At 38.0% G+C, this 18145-nt stretch overlaps 1 protein-coding gene across 8 annotated transcripts in view; it reads right to left on the bottom strand.

The window, feature by feature from the left end:
- kif13a (kinesin family member 13A) overlaps positions 1-18145 on the bottom strand; it is a 331165-nt gene that overhangs the window by 69477 nt on the left and 243543 nt on the right. For 5 of the 8 annotated variants that reach the window (XM_043719132.2, XM_043719126.2, XM_087978611.1 and 2 more), the window contains 3 exons: positions 7745-7777; positions 2976-3075; positions 2662-2788 (listed from right to left, as the gene is read on the bottom strand). In XM_043719132.2, the coding sequence (XP_043575067.2) occupies positions 2662-2788; positions 2976-3075; positions 7745-7777 (260 nt within the window). The remainder of the gene's footprint in view (positions 1-2661; positions 2789-2975; positions 3076-7744; positions 7778-18145) is intronic. The other 3 variants (XM_043719128.2, XM_043719129.2, XM_043719134.2) reach the window with 1 other exon arrangement.

Raw genomic sequence — 18145 nt, 5'->3', positions numbered from 1 at the left:
GTCAGACATTTCAGGAGATGATAGTGACTCAAACATATATTCCTTTGGAAGAGAAAGACTACAAGGAGGATGCATTATGTGGTTAAATAAGGAAGTTAACTAAAGTGAGAAATTGAAAAAATTAAGCCAACGCTGCACAGATTAGCAGGTTGTCAGAAAATTAAGAAATTTCAGAAACCAGCAGAAAATGATTCAAAAAATAAGACATGATAAATTAGGCTATGAAAGAGACCTATCTACAAATATAAAACAGATTGTGTATTTCTATAGGGATATTAAGATTAAAAAAAAAGTAGCTAAGTCAGCATTGGTTCCATAGGGAGTAAATGATGGGGGCAAAAAGGAAGCGGTGGAAATACATTGGGAAGGTATTTTGTATTGTCTCATGTAGGAGAAGCAGAAGGCATCCCAAAAACACCCCTCATCAATAGGGAAAAAGTACTGGGAAAATTAAAGATGACAAGTGTCCCCCAGCTGATCCTTGCATCATATGGGTTTACAAGCAAGTGGTTGCAAAGATGTTGGTGGTAATCTTCCAAAATCCCTCAGTTTCTAGAAAGGATCCAACCGATTTGAAACCCACCATTCAAACCTTCTAATCAAGAATGGAGGAAACATAAACAGCAAGCTAAGGCCAGTTAGCCTCACATGTGAAATTGGATACATGCTTGAATCCATCACCAAGGAGACTAAACCTGGGTCTTAGATTGGTGTCTTCAGCTTAAATAAAAGAAAATTTATATTTACAAAATCATAATGCAGTCAGGGAAGTGCATGGTTTGTGGAAAAAAATTGAACACACTTAGGAGTTCTTTGAAGAAATAACAAGAATGCTGCATGATGCATTTTTCTTGTTAGTGGCCAATTCTGTACCTATGCTAACTTCTCACCTCCCAGGACCATAAGCAGTTCCCTTGTGAAAATAGCCACTTTTATGTGGTACCTTATTAAATGCCTTTGGCTTTCCAAAAGCATTCAATTAGGTACCACATAAAAGTGGTTACTTTCACAAGGGAAGTGCTTATGGTGCTGGCAGGTGATATATTAGCATAAAGAATCATTTTCAGCAAAGCAAACTGGAATGAACTATTATAGGGTTGGATTCAAAATGACAAGTGACAGCTGAGGGTTCAGTTATTTGCAAATGTTATTACTGACTTGGATGAAGGGACCAAGCGTATAGTAGCTAAATTTGATAATGAATGTAAGTAGGAAATTCAAGTTCTGAAGACGATACAAGGAGTCCAGAAAAAGATATAGAGATAGATTGAGACAACGGGCAAAAGAGCAGAGTATGAAGTAGGAAATTGAGACTTCTTACTCATTTTCAAGAATAAAAGTGGTTATTTTAATGGAGAGAGACTTTAGAAAGCTGTGGTACATGGGGTCTGGAGTATTCTTGCACGAATGGCAAAAAGTTAATGTGCAGAAAGACAAGTGACTAGAAAGGCAAAATGAATGTTAACCTTTATTGTACATGGAGTGTGTATAAAAGTAGAGAAGTATTGCTACCAGCTGTACAGACCCTCAGAGAGACCACATTTGGGGTACCATGAACAGTTCTGACTTAAACGAGGAACATAACTGGATTCAAAGTAGTTCAGAGAAGATTGACTCAAGGATTTGTTTTGTAGGAAGATTGAACAGGTTTGGCCTTCACTTGTTAGATTGAAGAGATCTCAGGAAACAGAACCTTAACTGGATGTGTATTTGGAGGATGTTTTGTGGAAGTGACTCAAAGATTTGCACATAGTTCAAAAATTAGACATCTCCTATACGCGATGGAGATAAAGAACAATTTTGTTCTCTCAGAGGGCCCCTAGAGATTATAATTCTGTCACCAGAAAACAGTGAAAGCTTGGGTATAGAATCTATTCAAGGATGAGATGCAAACAGTGTTTGGTTAACAACAGAGTCAAGAATTATTTGAGGTAGGTAATGAAGTGGAATTAATACTACAATCGGATCAGCCTCGATCCTATTGAACACCAGAATGAGCTTAAGGGTTTGCATGGTCTGCTCTTGCATTTTTTTTTTTAAGAAGTGACCTTATGATCAGTTTTCATGTACCTGCAATCCTTGATTCGTTTACTAATCCAGTCATTATGGGAGAATTCCAAACAGAAGTTCACACTGTCCCATCACTACACCACTAATGTCAATAATTAGATGAGAGAATAGGCCATTGAATTTTTTTTCCTCTTAGAAGTGGCAAAATATGGGCTTGCACTAATTACCCACATGCTGGATTTCGTGTCTCAGCCAAGTCACTGGGAGAGGACTTCAGAGACAGTAAGGTTCTCCTCCACACCGAAAGCTAAGGAAGAGTTTTAAATTATGAAGCACATGATGCAGGACATCCTTGTACACTGTATACTCAAAACAACCAGTGGCTAAGTATCAGTGTTATAGATCACTTAAGGAGCAGCTCACTCAGAACGAATAGTGGGTAGAGTCGATACTTTAATGGGAAAAGTGCATGCAGGGAAGAGAGACAAAAGTTTGGTAGCAGTTAAAACATTTTAACATGCAGATGCTTTCAGCAGCTAAGCAATTCTCAGTCGGACAGAAAAAGGGTGCAAAGGGAACATTCCATCTTGAACACTCAACAACTTTAAAGCAAAGGTGTCACACAAGTTTTGTGGCAGGAATTTTACTAACCAGTCTGCAGGGGCTCCTGGAATCCCACTGCCTGGAGCAGGAACAAGCACAGCATTTCTCTCCTCAGTGAGGCCCACCCACTGCTCCACGAGCCTGGCTTCCCTTTCCATATCATCTTCTGTTTTTTCTACATGGAAGAGTACAAGATGGCATTAGCCAAACACAAATAAATGCAGTTCCAGCAAAGTCTGCAGTATTTGCTAGTAACTTATTTTTACCATTGTTTCATGGCCTTGAAACATTATTGCTATGGTTTCCAACAGCCACAGCATCTACATGTTGTTCATATCATTTACACTGACTGAAGTACACACCTGGCTTATTGATTACTTTCTGAATTTGCTCATCTAAGTACTCCCGACGCTTCATTAATGCATCAGACCATCTTTCTCGTACTTCATTCAAATCTTCCTCCTGAGCAATTAAAAGGACAAAGATATTTCAGTATTGCTTACTGGTGTATGTTTTCACACTCTGAAAATGCATTTTGGAGTGCCCCTGAACAGTTCCACAAGAAGCTACAGAAAGCTTGAAAATTGCAACTTCCCCATTTGCTGTCCAGTTAAATCATTTCTTTTGAGAGAGAGAGAGAGAGACAGACAGAGAGAGAGAGAGAGAGAGAGAGAGAGAGAGAGAGAGAATGAAGTGAATCCCCCTTGTACAGAGCTGAACAAATATTCAATAATATACCCTGTGTAACATTTGTGTGCATTGTGCTACTTTTAATGTAACCCTTCCATAATTTGAATGGAGTCAATACATGTCTACATGTTAACCTGCGGTCGTTTCCTCACGAGTTAAATGTTTTAACTCTTGCTGCACTTAGGGAGAATTTTTTTTTTGAGCTTCATCCAAAACATGTCTTCGCAATAATTCAAAAATGCACTTTTTAGTAGAGGTTAATTAATGTTGGGGTGGAACTGCCCAATTTCTGTTCCTTTGCCCCCTAAATCAACAACCCCTTGTCCAAATATAACAGTGTCATTGCAGATTGGTTACTGAACTGGGGCAACTCCCATCTTGTGTGGTTCAGCTTCTCATCATGCCATAAGGGATTAGAGAAAATTCTCCTGTAAAAGACCAAATATAAATTTGATAGAAATCTTTCAAGTCAAATTTTCAAACGAATAGAACCATAACCATTGTAAAACTGTACAGTTGCACTTCATACATGAAAATATTTGCTGTTGTTTGGGCTTTAGCGCACCTGTACATTTGACACCAGAAAGTTTCAATTGAGGTATGCAAATCTTTATGATGATTAACAAACAGATGAGGCCTTTCATATGACAAGTTTGGTTTCAAATACCCCATGCAGTGGTTACATGCATTCATGCTATAAGCATGGAATTGAAAGTAAAACAGCAGTTTAATATTCAATTTAATGTGGCAAGAAGCAGACAGGAAGCTCCTCAAAATGTTAGTAATTGCAGGAATCGAAATACTTAAAACACCATTCACAGAAACTGTGTCTTCCATTTTTTAAGCAATGTTCTAAAGAAAACAGGAGATCACAGTATCTTACAAATATGAACAGAAGTAAAATTTATATCTATGCCCATTTTTGTGATCAAATGAATTCAATTTAATAAAATGCACAAGTATGAAAACATGTTTTACGGATACAAATTCAATGTTCATTATGGGAACATGTGAAGCACGGATAAGCCGTTATTTGGAAAGGTGGCATTCTTCTTTGATTAGTTAAAAGCAGAAGAGCCACCAATTGTATTAATTTTCATCTTTAATTGAAATTTTGTGTTGCAGCTTACAAAAGTGTATTCTTTTTCACGAAATTATTTTTTCCCTCAAAGTAGTATTTCGAACCCTGCTTTAGTATAGGTGAAATGGAGATGGAGCATATCATATTCCTACCTGTATTTTTAAAAAAATAAGCTTTTCAACTGACTGCTTCACTTAAACACGAAAAGAGATTATACAACTCTAAATTAAACTCTAACTATAGCTACCTACTAGCTGCATTCTCAATCGCTCAGATCACAATTTTAGTAAATAGCACGATCAAAGGTTTTACGGCCACACTTACTTTCACTTTTTGTTTGCAAGTCCCAAAATAATGGCTAACTTGCTGGAAATGCATTTTTACACTAAACACAGCAACCGAGTGTCAGAGATGAGTGCCCTACTTGTTTTCAGACTTGATTTCTGTAAAGTTCCAGATTTTTCTCGTGTCTATATGCAAATTTAATACTTAATTTCTGATTTAGGATACAAGTTAAATGTTCATTATGGGATTGTGATTATGGGTCATCACTTATGCCACATGACAGAGAAGAGAAAAGGAATTAAGAAAATGAAAAATCAATAGTGTTCAGAGGAAACTATGAACTAAAACTTGTAAACTGGAGTATTTTTGTCGAAGCACTAGTTCATTGGTCTTGTTACAAAAGGCATCTGAACTACATATTAACCAACTGCAAAATACCTCATGCTAATGACCAACAAGTTGTAGAGTATCAAGATAGGTTTCTTCAAAAAGATTTTTTAAAAAATCAACAATGCTTATATTTTTGGGTTCCATTCAAATCTAGCTACTGGCTGAATTTCTTCCCCTGAATTCCAAATTTAACCATTGCAATTAGATTGCAGTGTTACGCCCCCAGCTTTGGATACATTGACTGTGTGGGTTATTGAGCCACTTTTCAAAGCCTTACATTCCATATTACAACATTTGAAGTTGTAATGACCAAAATTACAAGTAAAAACTGTCGGCAACCACGACCTCCCATGCTTGTTTGGTTAAATGCAGGAGCCCACAGTTGGTGTCAGCCTTTTCCCATTCCTGCTCACAATGCACTTTTGGAGAACCTACAGAAAACATTCATTCACAGACCAGAACTTCTCCTTTAATTGCAGTGTTATCATCATTTAAACTCTTCTTAAAAACCCACACTTTATTATTAAGGTCTAAACAGACTTTTAAAGATCAACTATTTCAGGTCCAAGAAAACTCATTCTGAACTACTGCAAAGCAAAGAAAGTTCCGTTATAATAAAAATTTTGTTGTTTAACAAGGCTGACATTTTCAAAATAATATTTATTCTTCTGAAGTGGATACCTTAGTATTTATTTTGTTCCCTGCAAGTTTATTTTCAAAATTCAGTATTACTTTCCGGTTTGTTGCCCGCAATAGTTATTTAATGTCATGAGCTGCTTCCCTTGCCATTTTTATTCATTTACGGAATGCTAGCATTTAATGTCAATCACTAATTACCCTACAGAAGTTGGAAGCAAATTTGATGCCATGTTGTTGAGTGAAGTTTACAGATTCCTTTAGTTTGAAACTGGTGCAAAGCCAACATCGGGAGTGGTGAAATCCACAAAGTAAAACAGATCACTCGAACTTGGTGCTCAACTTTCTACCAGGTCAGTGGTGAGTGCCTTTACTTTGTTGCTAACCACAGAACTTGGCCTATACTCTTGCCTACATTAAAGTTGATCTCAGACAGAACAACAGTTAGGAAAACATTTTGATTTGTTCAATATTCTGATCTGTTAAGGAGGCAAAAAGCCCTGCAGTCCCTCTCCCAACCATTAGTTACTGCCCAAGGATCCCTGGTTACAGATTCTCGTTTTATTGAACATCTGTTTGTGGGAAAAAATACCAATAATCTTTCTTCTGCCATAATTAATTACATAATTGCAAAAATAACACATTTAAAAAACTAATGTCAATTTCAACAAAGTTCAACATTTCTTGGGCATAAAACAAAAGTTTCTTTAAAAAATCTGATACCAGGGTTTATATATAGGGCAGAAACTAAATACAAAGATTGAATATGCATTTGCCATTAATTAACAGTGATCTACGCTGTTCAGGTATGTTCATCAATGGGTCCATTGCCTAATTTAAGAAACAAATTCTAATCCTTGATATCTACATGACTTATTGCTGAGAGTGACGTGTAAGGATCAGTACAACTAAAAATCTGAGCGGTCATTGATCGTTGGCAACCATCACTTTCTACATCTTAGTAATTGTGGGACTATAGAAAATAAAATAAGTGACACTGATTAATTTTTCAATAAAAATCCTTTTACAAAAACATCTACCAAGTCATAATTGAAAAGGAGGATTCAACATTTTCTTCCCAGTTATTTAAAGTATGCAATAATGCAGCAAACAATTGTATATTTGATACATTAAACTTTCTAAAATCAGTTCAGATTTTGAACATGTGAATAGATTAATTTATTTAAGAGCCAGATCCATTTTCCAAAATACTGAATTAGAGATTAATTTATGCAGGTAGTGGTTCCACATAGTCAAACAGTGTAAGGGAATAATAATCTGATGAGAGAAGGTTTTACTTTCTACTTTAGTCATGAGGGTAAGTAAATGTTGGAGGATAAGATGTTTGCAGATGCCCTAACAATTTGATGAATAGATGATTTACACCATGCTAAAGACACCTGAAAGAAGAATAAGATGGAATTCCAACACCTGACTGCATTGGTCTCTGGGAGAAAAAGAATATAAAATGTTGTTAAAATTTGAAGTAATTTTCTAAAATTGATAAGGTGACAAGCTGCCATTTACAGCCAAATCTAAGCAAGAAAGCACAGCCTAAATTTCCTATACTTCTATTTGGCATGGAGGTGGAAAATGGAACTCAGATCTGATCATTCCATTTTTCTGCATGTATTCAGACAAAGATTACTCTGGTACAGTTGGTTCAACCCAATATTTAATTGCTATTATTAACCCTCCTCAAAATGTTATATGCATCGAACCCACCATGAGTTAAACTTTCTGATGCTAATGCCTGTACACATCAAGAAAATATTTGATTTGATATAGCTTCAAACAACAGTAATAATGTTAATTCAAGCATGATTAAGAGATACACTACTTTACAGTGCTATGTGACATCTACTTATCTTGGATAATTACAGTTGCATATTGTTAAAACAGAATGGTTTAGAAAAAGCATACACAAAAATACACTATGGCTTGTTAAAACCTAAACTTTCCATCTCCATTACATAATTTGCGAGTCAGTTGCTGATGCTGGCCAATGTTGTGCTTCATGCCATATATAACTTATGATAGCAACGATACCTGATAACTATCCATATCCTCCTCCTCCTCTTTCTGGCAGGAGAAAATAAACTTAGTAAAGACACTGTGATGCAAACATTTCAGAAAAACGTCACTTTATCATAAGGTTTACATTCTTCACAATAAACGTACATGGTTTTGTGCTTTACCTTTGAAGTTACGGATGCCAAAAGGAATAAAGATGAAGTTCACACATGTATGCAAGAAATTTATGCGAGCAGTAACCGAAACAGGATATGAATGAGATGCAAATAAATTGATGTAAACACTTTAAAAGCTATTAGACTTCATACTACTCTGTTGTAATGTAGAACATATCACAATTAATACTGAAACCAAAACAGATGCGCTGAAAAGACCATTACTTTCTTTTAAATGAGGGTCTGAAAATTCCTAAATTCCACAATATGAATACAAACAAAGCAATAGCTGAGAAACCATCACCAATTATTTAATAAAAATAAAGGTCCAATCCCTCCATTCTATTGCTTGCTAACTGGACACTTTCATTTCTGTACAATTAGCAAAAATTGTCTATCAGTTACATCATTCAGTAAGTCCCATTTTTCAAAAATAGCCCACATATGCCATGGAGCAATCCTCAAATGTTCAAAAACAGCCGAGGTACACCAAGTTGCAAACCCTGTTGTTCAAACACAGTCCTGCTATGTCAATACAGCAAACCCCATTGTTCAAACACTCCTCATATACAGCACATAAGAAGCCACACTGATTTAACAGAGAGCAGAAATGTCACATAACAATCACCATTGATCTCATGTAGGCAAAATACATCATGTAGTAGTCCCCTTTATTCAATCCAATAGGGAAATACAGGAGGATGGTGGATCAATTTTACCATAAATACTTCTAAAAAGCTCCAAACTTTCAATTGTGGGGACAATCAATGAAAAAAAATCACTCCACTGGTGGCAGAGATAAAATCAATGAGGATCTGCTCTCCCAATCAGAAGATCTGTCTCTCCCATGCTGGCTGCCTCAGCTCCACCAGTTATAGGTTCCCTCCCTCCCATTCTAGCTGCTCCTCCAGATACCGATTGAAGGAGCTGGTGGTTGGATGAGGAGCTACGCCAGTTGTTCCCAAGGTCACCATATATGAGACCAAAGCAACTATTCGGTGAAGAGACTGTCCATCGGCACCATGACTGGGTGCCAGCCTTAGGCCAAGGAAGAGAAATAGGGAGTAGCATGAGAAACTGCAATTATCAATTAAACCTCTAATGACTGTAAAGACACGATTGTCTTTATATATCACGTAACTTTACCAGTCACTACACTAGTCTACTGAGATTTATAAACACTATTACGTTCAACATGTTAGGGCATTCAAGAGAACTTTCTCCAAAAGGGAGCCAACCTGCTAGCTGGGACTTTAAATATTTATTCTAGGCCACTATACATGAAAAGAAACAGATAATCTACAAATTGTTTACCTCGATCTTACATTCAAATTTTTTTTTTTTACAAAAGGAGGCTATTTACAAGTTACATACTTCCTAGTTCCAGAAATGGTAATTCTTGGAAAATCAATACTAATGTTGCATCATTTTTACATAAGGTATGCAGTGAACTTTATATTTTGGTAAATGCATAATTAGTAATTATTTATTTCTAATAAATTAACTTTAAAAAGTCTTATCTATCAATTCTAAGGTAGAAGATTTCAACGTATACATAATCGTCAGCACTTGAGCTCATTTATTTATTTGAAGCTACCCCCAAAAAAAACAATGAAAATACAACGTAATGTTTGTAGATAATATTGCCATCTAATAAAGGAGTTAGTGACAATGAAAAATGAGCCCAGAAACCAAAATTGTAGCCCTTAAGATGATCTCGAGATCAGCTCTCAAAAAAAATTATGTTGACCCTTAAGTCAAACACAGGCTAATACAACATATAGGAATTCCCACTGTTCAGACTGAGCCCTGATACCTCATTCATCAAACATGGCCCCAGAGTAACATGCAGCAATCTTCATTTTTCAAACTCAGCCAGTAATATGATGCAGTGACACTTGGGTCATCCCTAGCAATAGTGAACACAACCATAACATTTTATGCAGTGAACCATCATTAATCATAATTCAGGCTCCTCAGGCAGCATTTTCTCTCCATTGACCACAGGCAGACTTTGCAAATTGGCTCGCTATTGCTATTTCCCATGGATTGTGTGTCTGAAACACAATTGAGCTACATCATACCATTCTCCCTATTATTTCTAGTCCAGTTAAATTAGATAGCCAATCCTGCTTTATGATGTATGGATTCCTATTTTGCAAAGTTCAATTATATCATGCAACAATCCACATTATCCTTTTTCAGGCTACTTCTGGTCCAGCTGCAGATAATACAATGACTCAAACACAGCCAAACATCATTTTTTAAGCCATTTACTCATTACTCAAATGTAATTTAGTTTTGCCAGTGACCCCACAGCAATTGATCAAACAAAACCACATTAAACTATTTAGCTATAAAACTCCAGTGTGTTGTTCTGAATAGCAGCACAATCACAATTAATAGAGTTAAAAATCACACAACACCAGGTTATTGTCCAACAGGTTTGATTGGGAGCACTAGCTTTCGGAGCGACGCTCCTTCATCAAGTGGTCGTGAAGTACACAATTCTAAGACACAGAGTTATAGCAAAAGTTTACAGTGTGATGTAACTGAAATTATACATTGAAAAAGACCTTGATTGTTTGTTAAGTCTTTCATCTGTTGGAATTACCATGATAGTTTCACTTCTTTCATGTGTTAATCACAAAACGTTTTTTAAAAGTTACATTCTCAGGTTAACTGTAACAATTGGTGTCAGCGCAGATAAGATATTGAGATGGTGACGGTGTTAGCCCAGTGTTCCCTCTCTGTACCATTATGTTTAGACTGATTCTAATCTAAAAAGTGAGTTAACAGAGTCTTACATGGATTCATGCCGTTTTTGAGCAAAAGTACAATGTAATTCTGCAAGTACAAATTCACCCCACAAATGAGTGTGCCTGGGGCAAGTGGTTGTGAGTGTCAGAGAGCGAGAGCGTGTGTGTGTGTCGTGTGTGCCGGGGTCTAAAGGGTATAAAGGGACCACTTTATACACACACCCACCCTCTCACAGACTTAGACCACTTTACACTCACACAGACACACATACACACACTCTCTCACAGACACTCACAAACCCCCACCCCAGACACACACACATGCATGTATATGTTTGTGGGGTGAATTTGTACTTGCAGAGTTACATTGTACTTTTGCTGAAAAACTACGAATCCATGTAAGATTCTGTTAACTCACTTTTTAGATTAGAATCAGTCTAAACATAATGGCACAGACAGGGAACACAGGGGGCTAACACCTTCAACATCTCAACATCTTATTTGCGCTGACGCCAATTGTTACAGTTAAACTGAGAATGTAACTTTTTAAAAAAAAAGTTTGTGGTTTACATATGAAAGAAGTGTAACTATTATGGTCATTTTAACACAAGAGACTTAACAACCAATCAAGGTATTTTTCAATGTATAATTTAAGTTACATCACACTGTAAACTTTTGCTATAAATTCTGTGTCTTACAATTGTGTACTCCACAACCACCTGATGAAGGAGCAGTGCTCCAAGAGCTAGTGCTTCTATTTAAACCTGTTGGATGATAACCTGGTGTTGTGTGATTTTTAACTTTGTACACCCCAATCCAACACCGGCACCTCCAAATCATGACAACAAATTGAGACCTCCTTGTACACTCATTTTACTAAATGGGCTCAGTTTATTTTGATGTTTGAGGCATGGGAGGGCACATCATGGCCCATGTGGGAAAACTCAGGATGCTTCTCACTTGCGAGAATTCTTGCCAGCTGGAGCAGCTCAATCTCCAGATTTTGGAGCTTGAGCAGCAGTTGGTTTTATTGTGGTGTATCTGCAGTGATGTAGCCATCCTGCAAATTCAACGTTTAAGGGATAAAGGAATTAAGTTGCACACCAGACCATCAAGGAGAACAGGAAGATAAATGCAGGAGGCACAACTGCAACTTGTTCTCCAATTTACATTCGATTCTGAATATTGGTCAGGGAGATGGTTCCTCTGGGCAGTGTAACCTAGACAATTTTATGTATCATGGCTGCTCAGCTGTACAGAGAACTAAAAGGAAGATGGGAAAGCAATAGTGATTGAGGATTCTGTTGTTAGGAGAAGGCAGGTGCTGTTGCAGCAGCTCAGAATCCAGGCTGGCATGTTGCTTCCCCAGTGTCAGAGACATCACTGAGAGGCTGCACAATATTGGTGAACTGGCCATTCTAAATTGCCCATAGTATTAGGTGCATTAGTCAGAGGGGTGGATTGCTCTTCGGAGGGTCGGTATGGACTGGTTGGGCCGAAGGGCCTGTTTCCACACTGTCGGGAATCTAAGCTAATAGAAGGCCTACCACGGATGCCGGAAACTGCGGATGGTAGCAAACCCTATCATTTACATGGGAAACCTACCTCCCCAGCAGCCCCCTCAAATTATTTCTGGTATGTTCCATGTAATATTTTCAGGCCAGGGTAAACCGCTCATAACTGAAACCAGAGAAATCGAATCCGGGGATACAGGGGGCTTCTACTGTACTTTCAGGGGCAATGATGAATTGTCCATGGTCATTATGCAGATCAATATGAACATCAAATAACAATAAAAAAAAGAGTGACGAGGTCTGCAGACTAATTTTAAGGTGCTAGGAAAGCAATAAGCAAGCAGGACCTCAAAACGTAAAAATTTCTGGATTTCTCCGGCTGCCACACACACATGAATATAGAAACTGGGGGAAAGAGCACATGAAGGTGGAGTGATGTGCATGAATAGGGACTTCAAGTTTCCGCAACATTGGGACAGGTCTGAGCAAGGTAGGACCTTAAAAGATCAGATGGTTTGCACTTCAACAGAACTACCAGTGGTCTAGTTCTTAGAGCTGTTGGAGATATTGTAAATTAACTTGGTAGGGGAATGGAATTCAAGATGTAGCAACAGAAATGAGAAATATGGTGCACATTGGATCGAGCAAATTAAGAAACGCAGAAAGCAGTGGAGTTAAAAATACTAAGGTTGCGTCAGAGTGAGAGGAAATGTAGTAAGGTTGAAATTAGATTAATAAAGTGGACTACATATGTTAGTGAGCTGCAAACAATGTGGGTATATGATCATGTGGTTGTAACAAGAGACCCACATCAAAAAAAAGGTAAGACTGGGCACTAAGCATTCTTGGATATAAAGGTGTTCAATAAAGTTATGGAGGGAAACAAAGGAGGAGAGGTTAAATATTAATCAAAGAACATATTTAACTTCTGCAGTGTGATAAACTCTTGAAATTGGGAAACAGCAGAGATACAATTACATTAGTAGATCGAATCTAAAACTCACCAAATAATGGGAACAATATAGAATAGTAAATATATAGGTGTAAAAGCGAGGAAGTAGTAACAACAGAAAAACTTAATTTAAATACAATTTGACATTAACGGTATAAAAGGCAGAGAGTGGAAAAAAAAATTTCCCCCCAAAGAATGCTCAGGAGAATTTCCCAGTCAGTACGTTTCCAGTTCAATAAGGAACGGGGCTTCCTGGATCACATTTTAGCCCTTATTCACTCATGGGACATAGGTGTTACTGGCTGGACCAGCATTTATTGCCTGTCCCCAGTTGTCTTTGAGAAGGTGATGGTTAGCTGCCTTCTTGAACCACTGTAGTCCATGTGCTGCAGGGTCAACCCACAATGAATTTCAATAGGGAGGGAATTGCAGGATTTTTACCAGTGATACTGAAGTAATGGTAACATATTTGCATGTGTGATGGTGAACGGTTTAGAGGGGAACTTGCGGGTGGTTGTGTTGTCATGGATCTGCTGACCTCATACTTCGAGTTGGCAGCGGTTGTGGGTTTGAACGGTGCTGAACAAGGAGCTTTGGTGAATTTGTGCAGTGTTTGTGCATCTTGTAGGTAGTACACACTGCTGCTATTGAACATTGGTGGTGGAGGGAGTGGGTGTTCATGCATGTTGTACCAATATACATTATCCTGGATTGTGTCATTGAAGCTGCACTCATTTGGCAAGCAGCAATTACTCCATCACACTCCTCACTACAGCCTTGTTGACAGTGGACAGGCTTTGGTGAGTTATGAGGTGAATTATTTGCTGCAGTACTCCTAGTCTCTGATTTGCTCATTATATTTTTGTAGCTGGTCTCATTCGGTTCCTGGTCAATGGTTACTTCATTGGGGATTCAATCTGAAGGGGTATTGATTATATTGTCTCTTATTGGAGATAGTCATTAACTGGCATTTATGTAGCATGAATGTTACTTCAAATGGGTGAATTGGACCATGTGAAAGATCATTTCGCGAATTGTGATCATTCGTCTATGGGAAAAGATGGGGAGCAATCGACAGTAATCTCGGAATTGGAGGAGGACAAGTTTCAGTTGGTCTTTGTAAATGGGAATTGAAGATTTGCAGACAAACTATACCAGAACAAATGGATTGCCTTTAAACAGGTTGTTCTAGTACAATTAAATACATTCCCATAGGGCTGAAAGTCAGGAAAGCAAAACTACAGCTCTAAAAATGACAAAGCTGATAGCAAAGTACAAAAAAGGTGTGTATGACTGATACCAGATTGATAATATAATGAGAATGAGATGGAACAAAAAAATTTAGATGGGATTCAGAAAGTAAATCGGAAGGCCAAAGACAGAACATAAGAGACTGACAGCTAAAAAGAAAATTCAGAAGTTGAGGACATACATAATAGATAGACGAGGTTGGACTATTTTAAAACCAAAAAGGTTTTAAATATCCCAGCTCTTTTGCACAAAATGGTTTTATTTTTCTATTACCAAATTACCTGTGGTATTTTTAAATCTACAGTTAGTTTGGGGTAGCATAGTGGCTCAGTGGTTAGCACTGCTGCCTCACAACACCAGGGTCCCAGGTTCAATTCTGGCCTCGGGCGACTGTGTGTGTGGAGTTTGCACATTCTCCCAGTGTCTGCACGGGTTTCGTCTGGGTACCCTGGTTTCCTCCCACTGTCCAAAGATGTGCAAGTCAGGTGAATTGGCCATGCTAAATTGCCCATAGTGTTGGGTGCATTTGTCAGAGGGAAATGGGACTGGATGGGTTACTCTTCAGAGGGTTGGTGTGGACTTGTTGGGCTGAAGGGCCTGTTTCTATACTGTAGGGAATCTAATTTAAATGCAATAGTTGCATTCTTATGCGCTATCGTATTGTAGAAAATCGCACAATGGAACTGATGGGGTATATGGGAAAATTAAGGGTTAGCAAACCTGTCCATTTCAGGTGAGTTACACGACTTGGATAGTAAACAGAATCAATATAGAATGAGGCCATTCTGCCAGTTTATGGCACCCCTCGGTAGCATAATCCAATTTGCAAGTTTAACTTTTCTCTCTGTTCATCCAATTTTCTTTTGAAATTGTCACTTTTGTTTCCACCACTCTAATCGGTAGCAGGTTCAAAGTTATTACTGACAATATTAGAAACTCAGGTCCCATTTATGGGCAAACAGAATAGCTTCAGAGTTAATTGAGAGCATGTGATGCTCCTGGTTGTGTATTTAAGAGCTGGAATTTGGGGCTCTTGCTGCACAGGAGTAGTGCCTCGACTCCTGGACCAGGTACCTGAGTTCAAGTTCCACCTGCACCAGAAGGTGTGGGTAATAACATCGCTCAATGGGTTGATTTGAAAAATAGGTGAAATTTAAAAGAGCTGGGATTTCTACCACAGTGACTTGGTGAAGGGAAAAAAGTAACCAAACAGTTGTGTGAGGTAACACTTCTGGATACAAAAAAAAAAATCCTGAGATTTCGTCCTCTTCTCCTTTCTCACCAAACCTCTCCATCACTTTTGATGGTCTGCATTACCATTACCATGCTTTGCATGTAAATTAATCAACTGGAAAGCAGCGGTGATTTACTGTACTGGTGGGGGTTAATACAGGTAGTTTTCCGAAAATGCCCATTGCGTGAACGCAATTTAGCGGTAACGAGATTTGCAGTTTTTTGAATATATAAAGCCATTTGCTGTTATGTGATTCCATCCCATGTATTAGCAGCCAGCTGGGATTTATTCCACTGGCCCAGGTATTGCAACAGAATGTCGTCTGTGTGTGTATTTTTTTTGCTTCGATCGGCAACTAAGGTGGGGAAGCAAACATTTGAATATTTTGCTGGGAACATCATACACAGAGTTGGGGGGTGTGGGGGGCTGGAAGAGAGAGAGAGAGAGAGAGAGAGAGAGAGAGAGAGAGAGAGAGAGAGAGAGAGAGAGAGAGAGAGAGAGAGAGAGAGAGAGAGGGAGAAAGAGAGAGAGGGAGAAAGAGAGAGAGAGTGTGAGAGTGAGAGTGAGAGTGAGAGTGAGAGTGAGAGAGAGAGAGAAACCCGAGATCCATCAAAACCTCCAACTGTTCAGAGCTTCCCAGCCCTTTAGCCACCCCATCAAAGAGAGAGATTTTACTCATGCCAAAAAGAAAACCTTCCAGAAGTTTCAAAGTTTAATGGCAAAGACAGGTTCTGGATAAACTCCACTCTATAAGCAGCCAGGAATAAAACAATTATTGGGAAATTTCCCTTCTAAGAAGTTGGCATTTCTGTAACGCAGCAGAAATGGGCAGGTTCACTAAACTGGAGTTCCTAACCCTTAATTTTCCGATATACCCCATCAGTCCCATTGTGCAATTTTCTATAAGATGATATTGCGTTAAGAATGCAACTATTGCATTATAGGAGAACTAACTGTAGATTAAAAATACCAGGGGTGATTTGGAAATAGAAAAATAAAACTATTTTGTGTAAGAGTGCTTTTTTGCAAAAGAGCTGGGATATTAAGGGGCTCCTGTGATGCACTGGTTATGTCCATACCTCTGAACCAAGAATTCGAATCCCACCTGCTTCAGGGGTGTGTAATAACATCCCTGAACAATGTGATTAGAAGATACCTTCTCCTATCCTCAAAGATAATTGAAAAAAAAACTCACACCTGGATTTTTCCCAAAAGGATTGTGATTTATGGACATGGAGATTATCCAGAAGAGAAGGGTAGAGATCAGTGCTACTATATTTTAACAATAAAACATTTTCTGCAACTTAACCTTTCAGCTAAAATCAGTCATTCATGGAACCATCCTGATAAATCTTCCGTGCAGACTTTCAGTGACCTTTGCACCCCTCCACAGTAAACTCATTACATTCTATCTTGAGCTTTATAAAGATTCAGAATAGCTATGGTATACATTAGCTGTATTTATGTGGCCCAAAATCTATAAAGCTCACAACATTTGTCACGTTCAAAGAACTTTTCACATTAATAATCAGGTCCCTTCCTCCCTGTACATCATTGAGAACACTACCTCATCCCATTCTTCTGCCAAAATGCATTACTTACGCATATTAAATTCAATCTGCCCCTTCTGCTAGCTTATCTATGACCTCTTGTAGTTGATTAGTCTAATCCTCACTGTTGGGCACACCTTCAAGTTTGATACAATCAGCAAATTTTGCAATTTCAGTTTTCCAATACTCTTGTCATTTTTTAATATTTAAAGAAAAAAAAGTCCTTCTACTAACCCTTAGGAAATAGCCTGTCTTCTTGCCCCCAGTCTGAAAAAACTCAGTACTTACTGTTTTCCCTTCTTTATTCAATTTATCTGACATTGAAAAAATTGTGCCTTGTGGAATAAGACAATCAATCAACTTTTTATGTGGCACTTTGTTAAATGTTTTCTTAAAATCAATATAGGCAACATCTTTTCCATTCCCTTCACCAATCTTCTCTGAAACTTAATTTTAAAAAATCAATCCATAATTCTCATGTCTAAAACCAAACCTACCACTGACACTAAATTGACCAAGCAGTCATGAACTATGAATGCGGTGACAGTTTTGCATTAAGTGCATCACATTCCAATCTTCCAGCACCTCCCCAGTACCTAGGAAAGATTAGAAGGTTATGCCAAAACTTTCTGCAAACTCCACCGCCAATGCTCTTTCTCAATCAGAGATGCACATCTTCTGGGACCAGGTGATTTACCTTCTCTAAGTATAGCCAATTTATCCAGTACATCCTGCCCATCAATTTTCACCCACTCATTAGATCTACCATCTCTGTTCCTACTGATATTTTGTCAGCATCCTGTGACTGAGTAAATATTTAGTATGAAACAGTCGCATATCCACTGACACAAAAAGCAGCAGAATTCAGTACACTACTAAACACACAAAGTTGTATGGAATGAAAAAATACTTCAGTAGCAAATAATTAGCTTTCTAACAATGATTTTCTTACTTTCAACCTTATTCCTCAAATCCCTCAAAACTTTGGCAAAAGTTGAAAC

This window comes from Chiloscyllium plagiosum, unplaced genomic scaffold, assembly GCF_037043375.1.
Source record: "Chiloscyllium plagiosum isolate Xiang-an unplaced genomic scaffold, Cpla_swu_hap1 HiC_scaffold_34, whole genome shotgun sequence".
Taxonomy (NCBI): Eukaryota; Metazoa; Chordata; class Chondrichthyes; order Orectolobiformes; family Hemiscylliidae; genus Chiloscyllium; species Chiloscyllium plagiosum.
The sequence above is the reverse complement of the archived record's forward strand: the minus strand, read 5'-3'. Positions and strand labels throughout refer to the sequence as shown.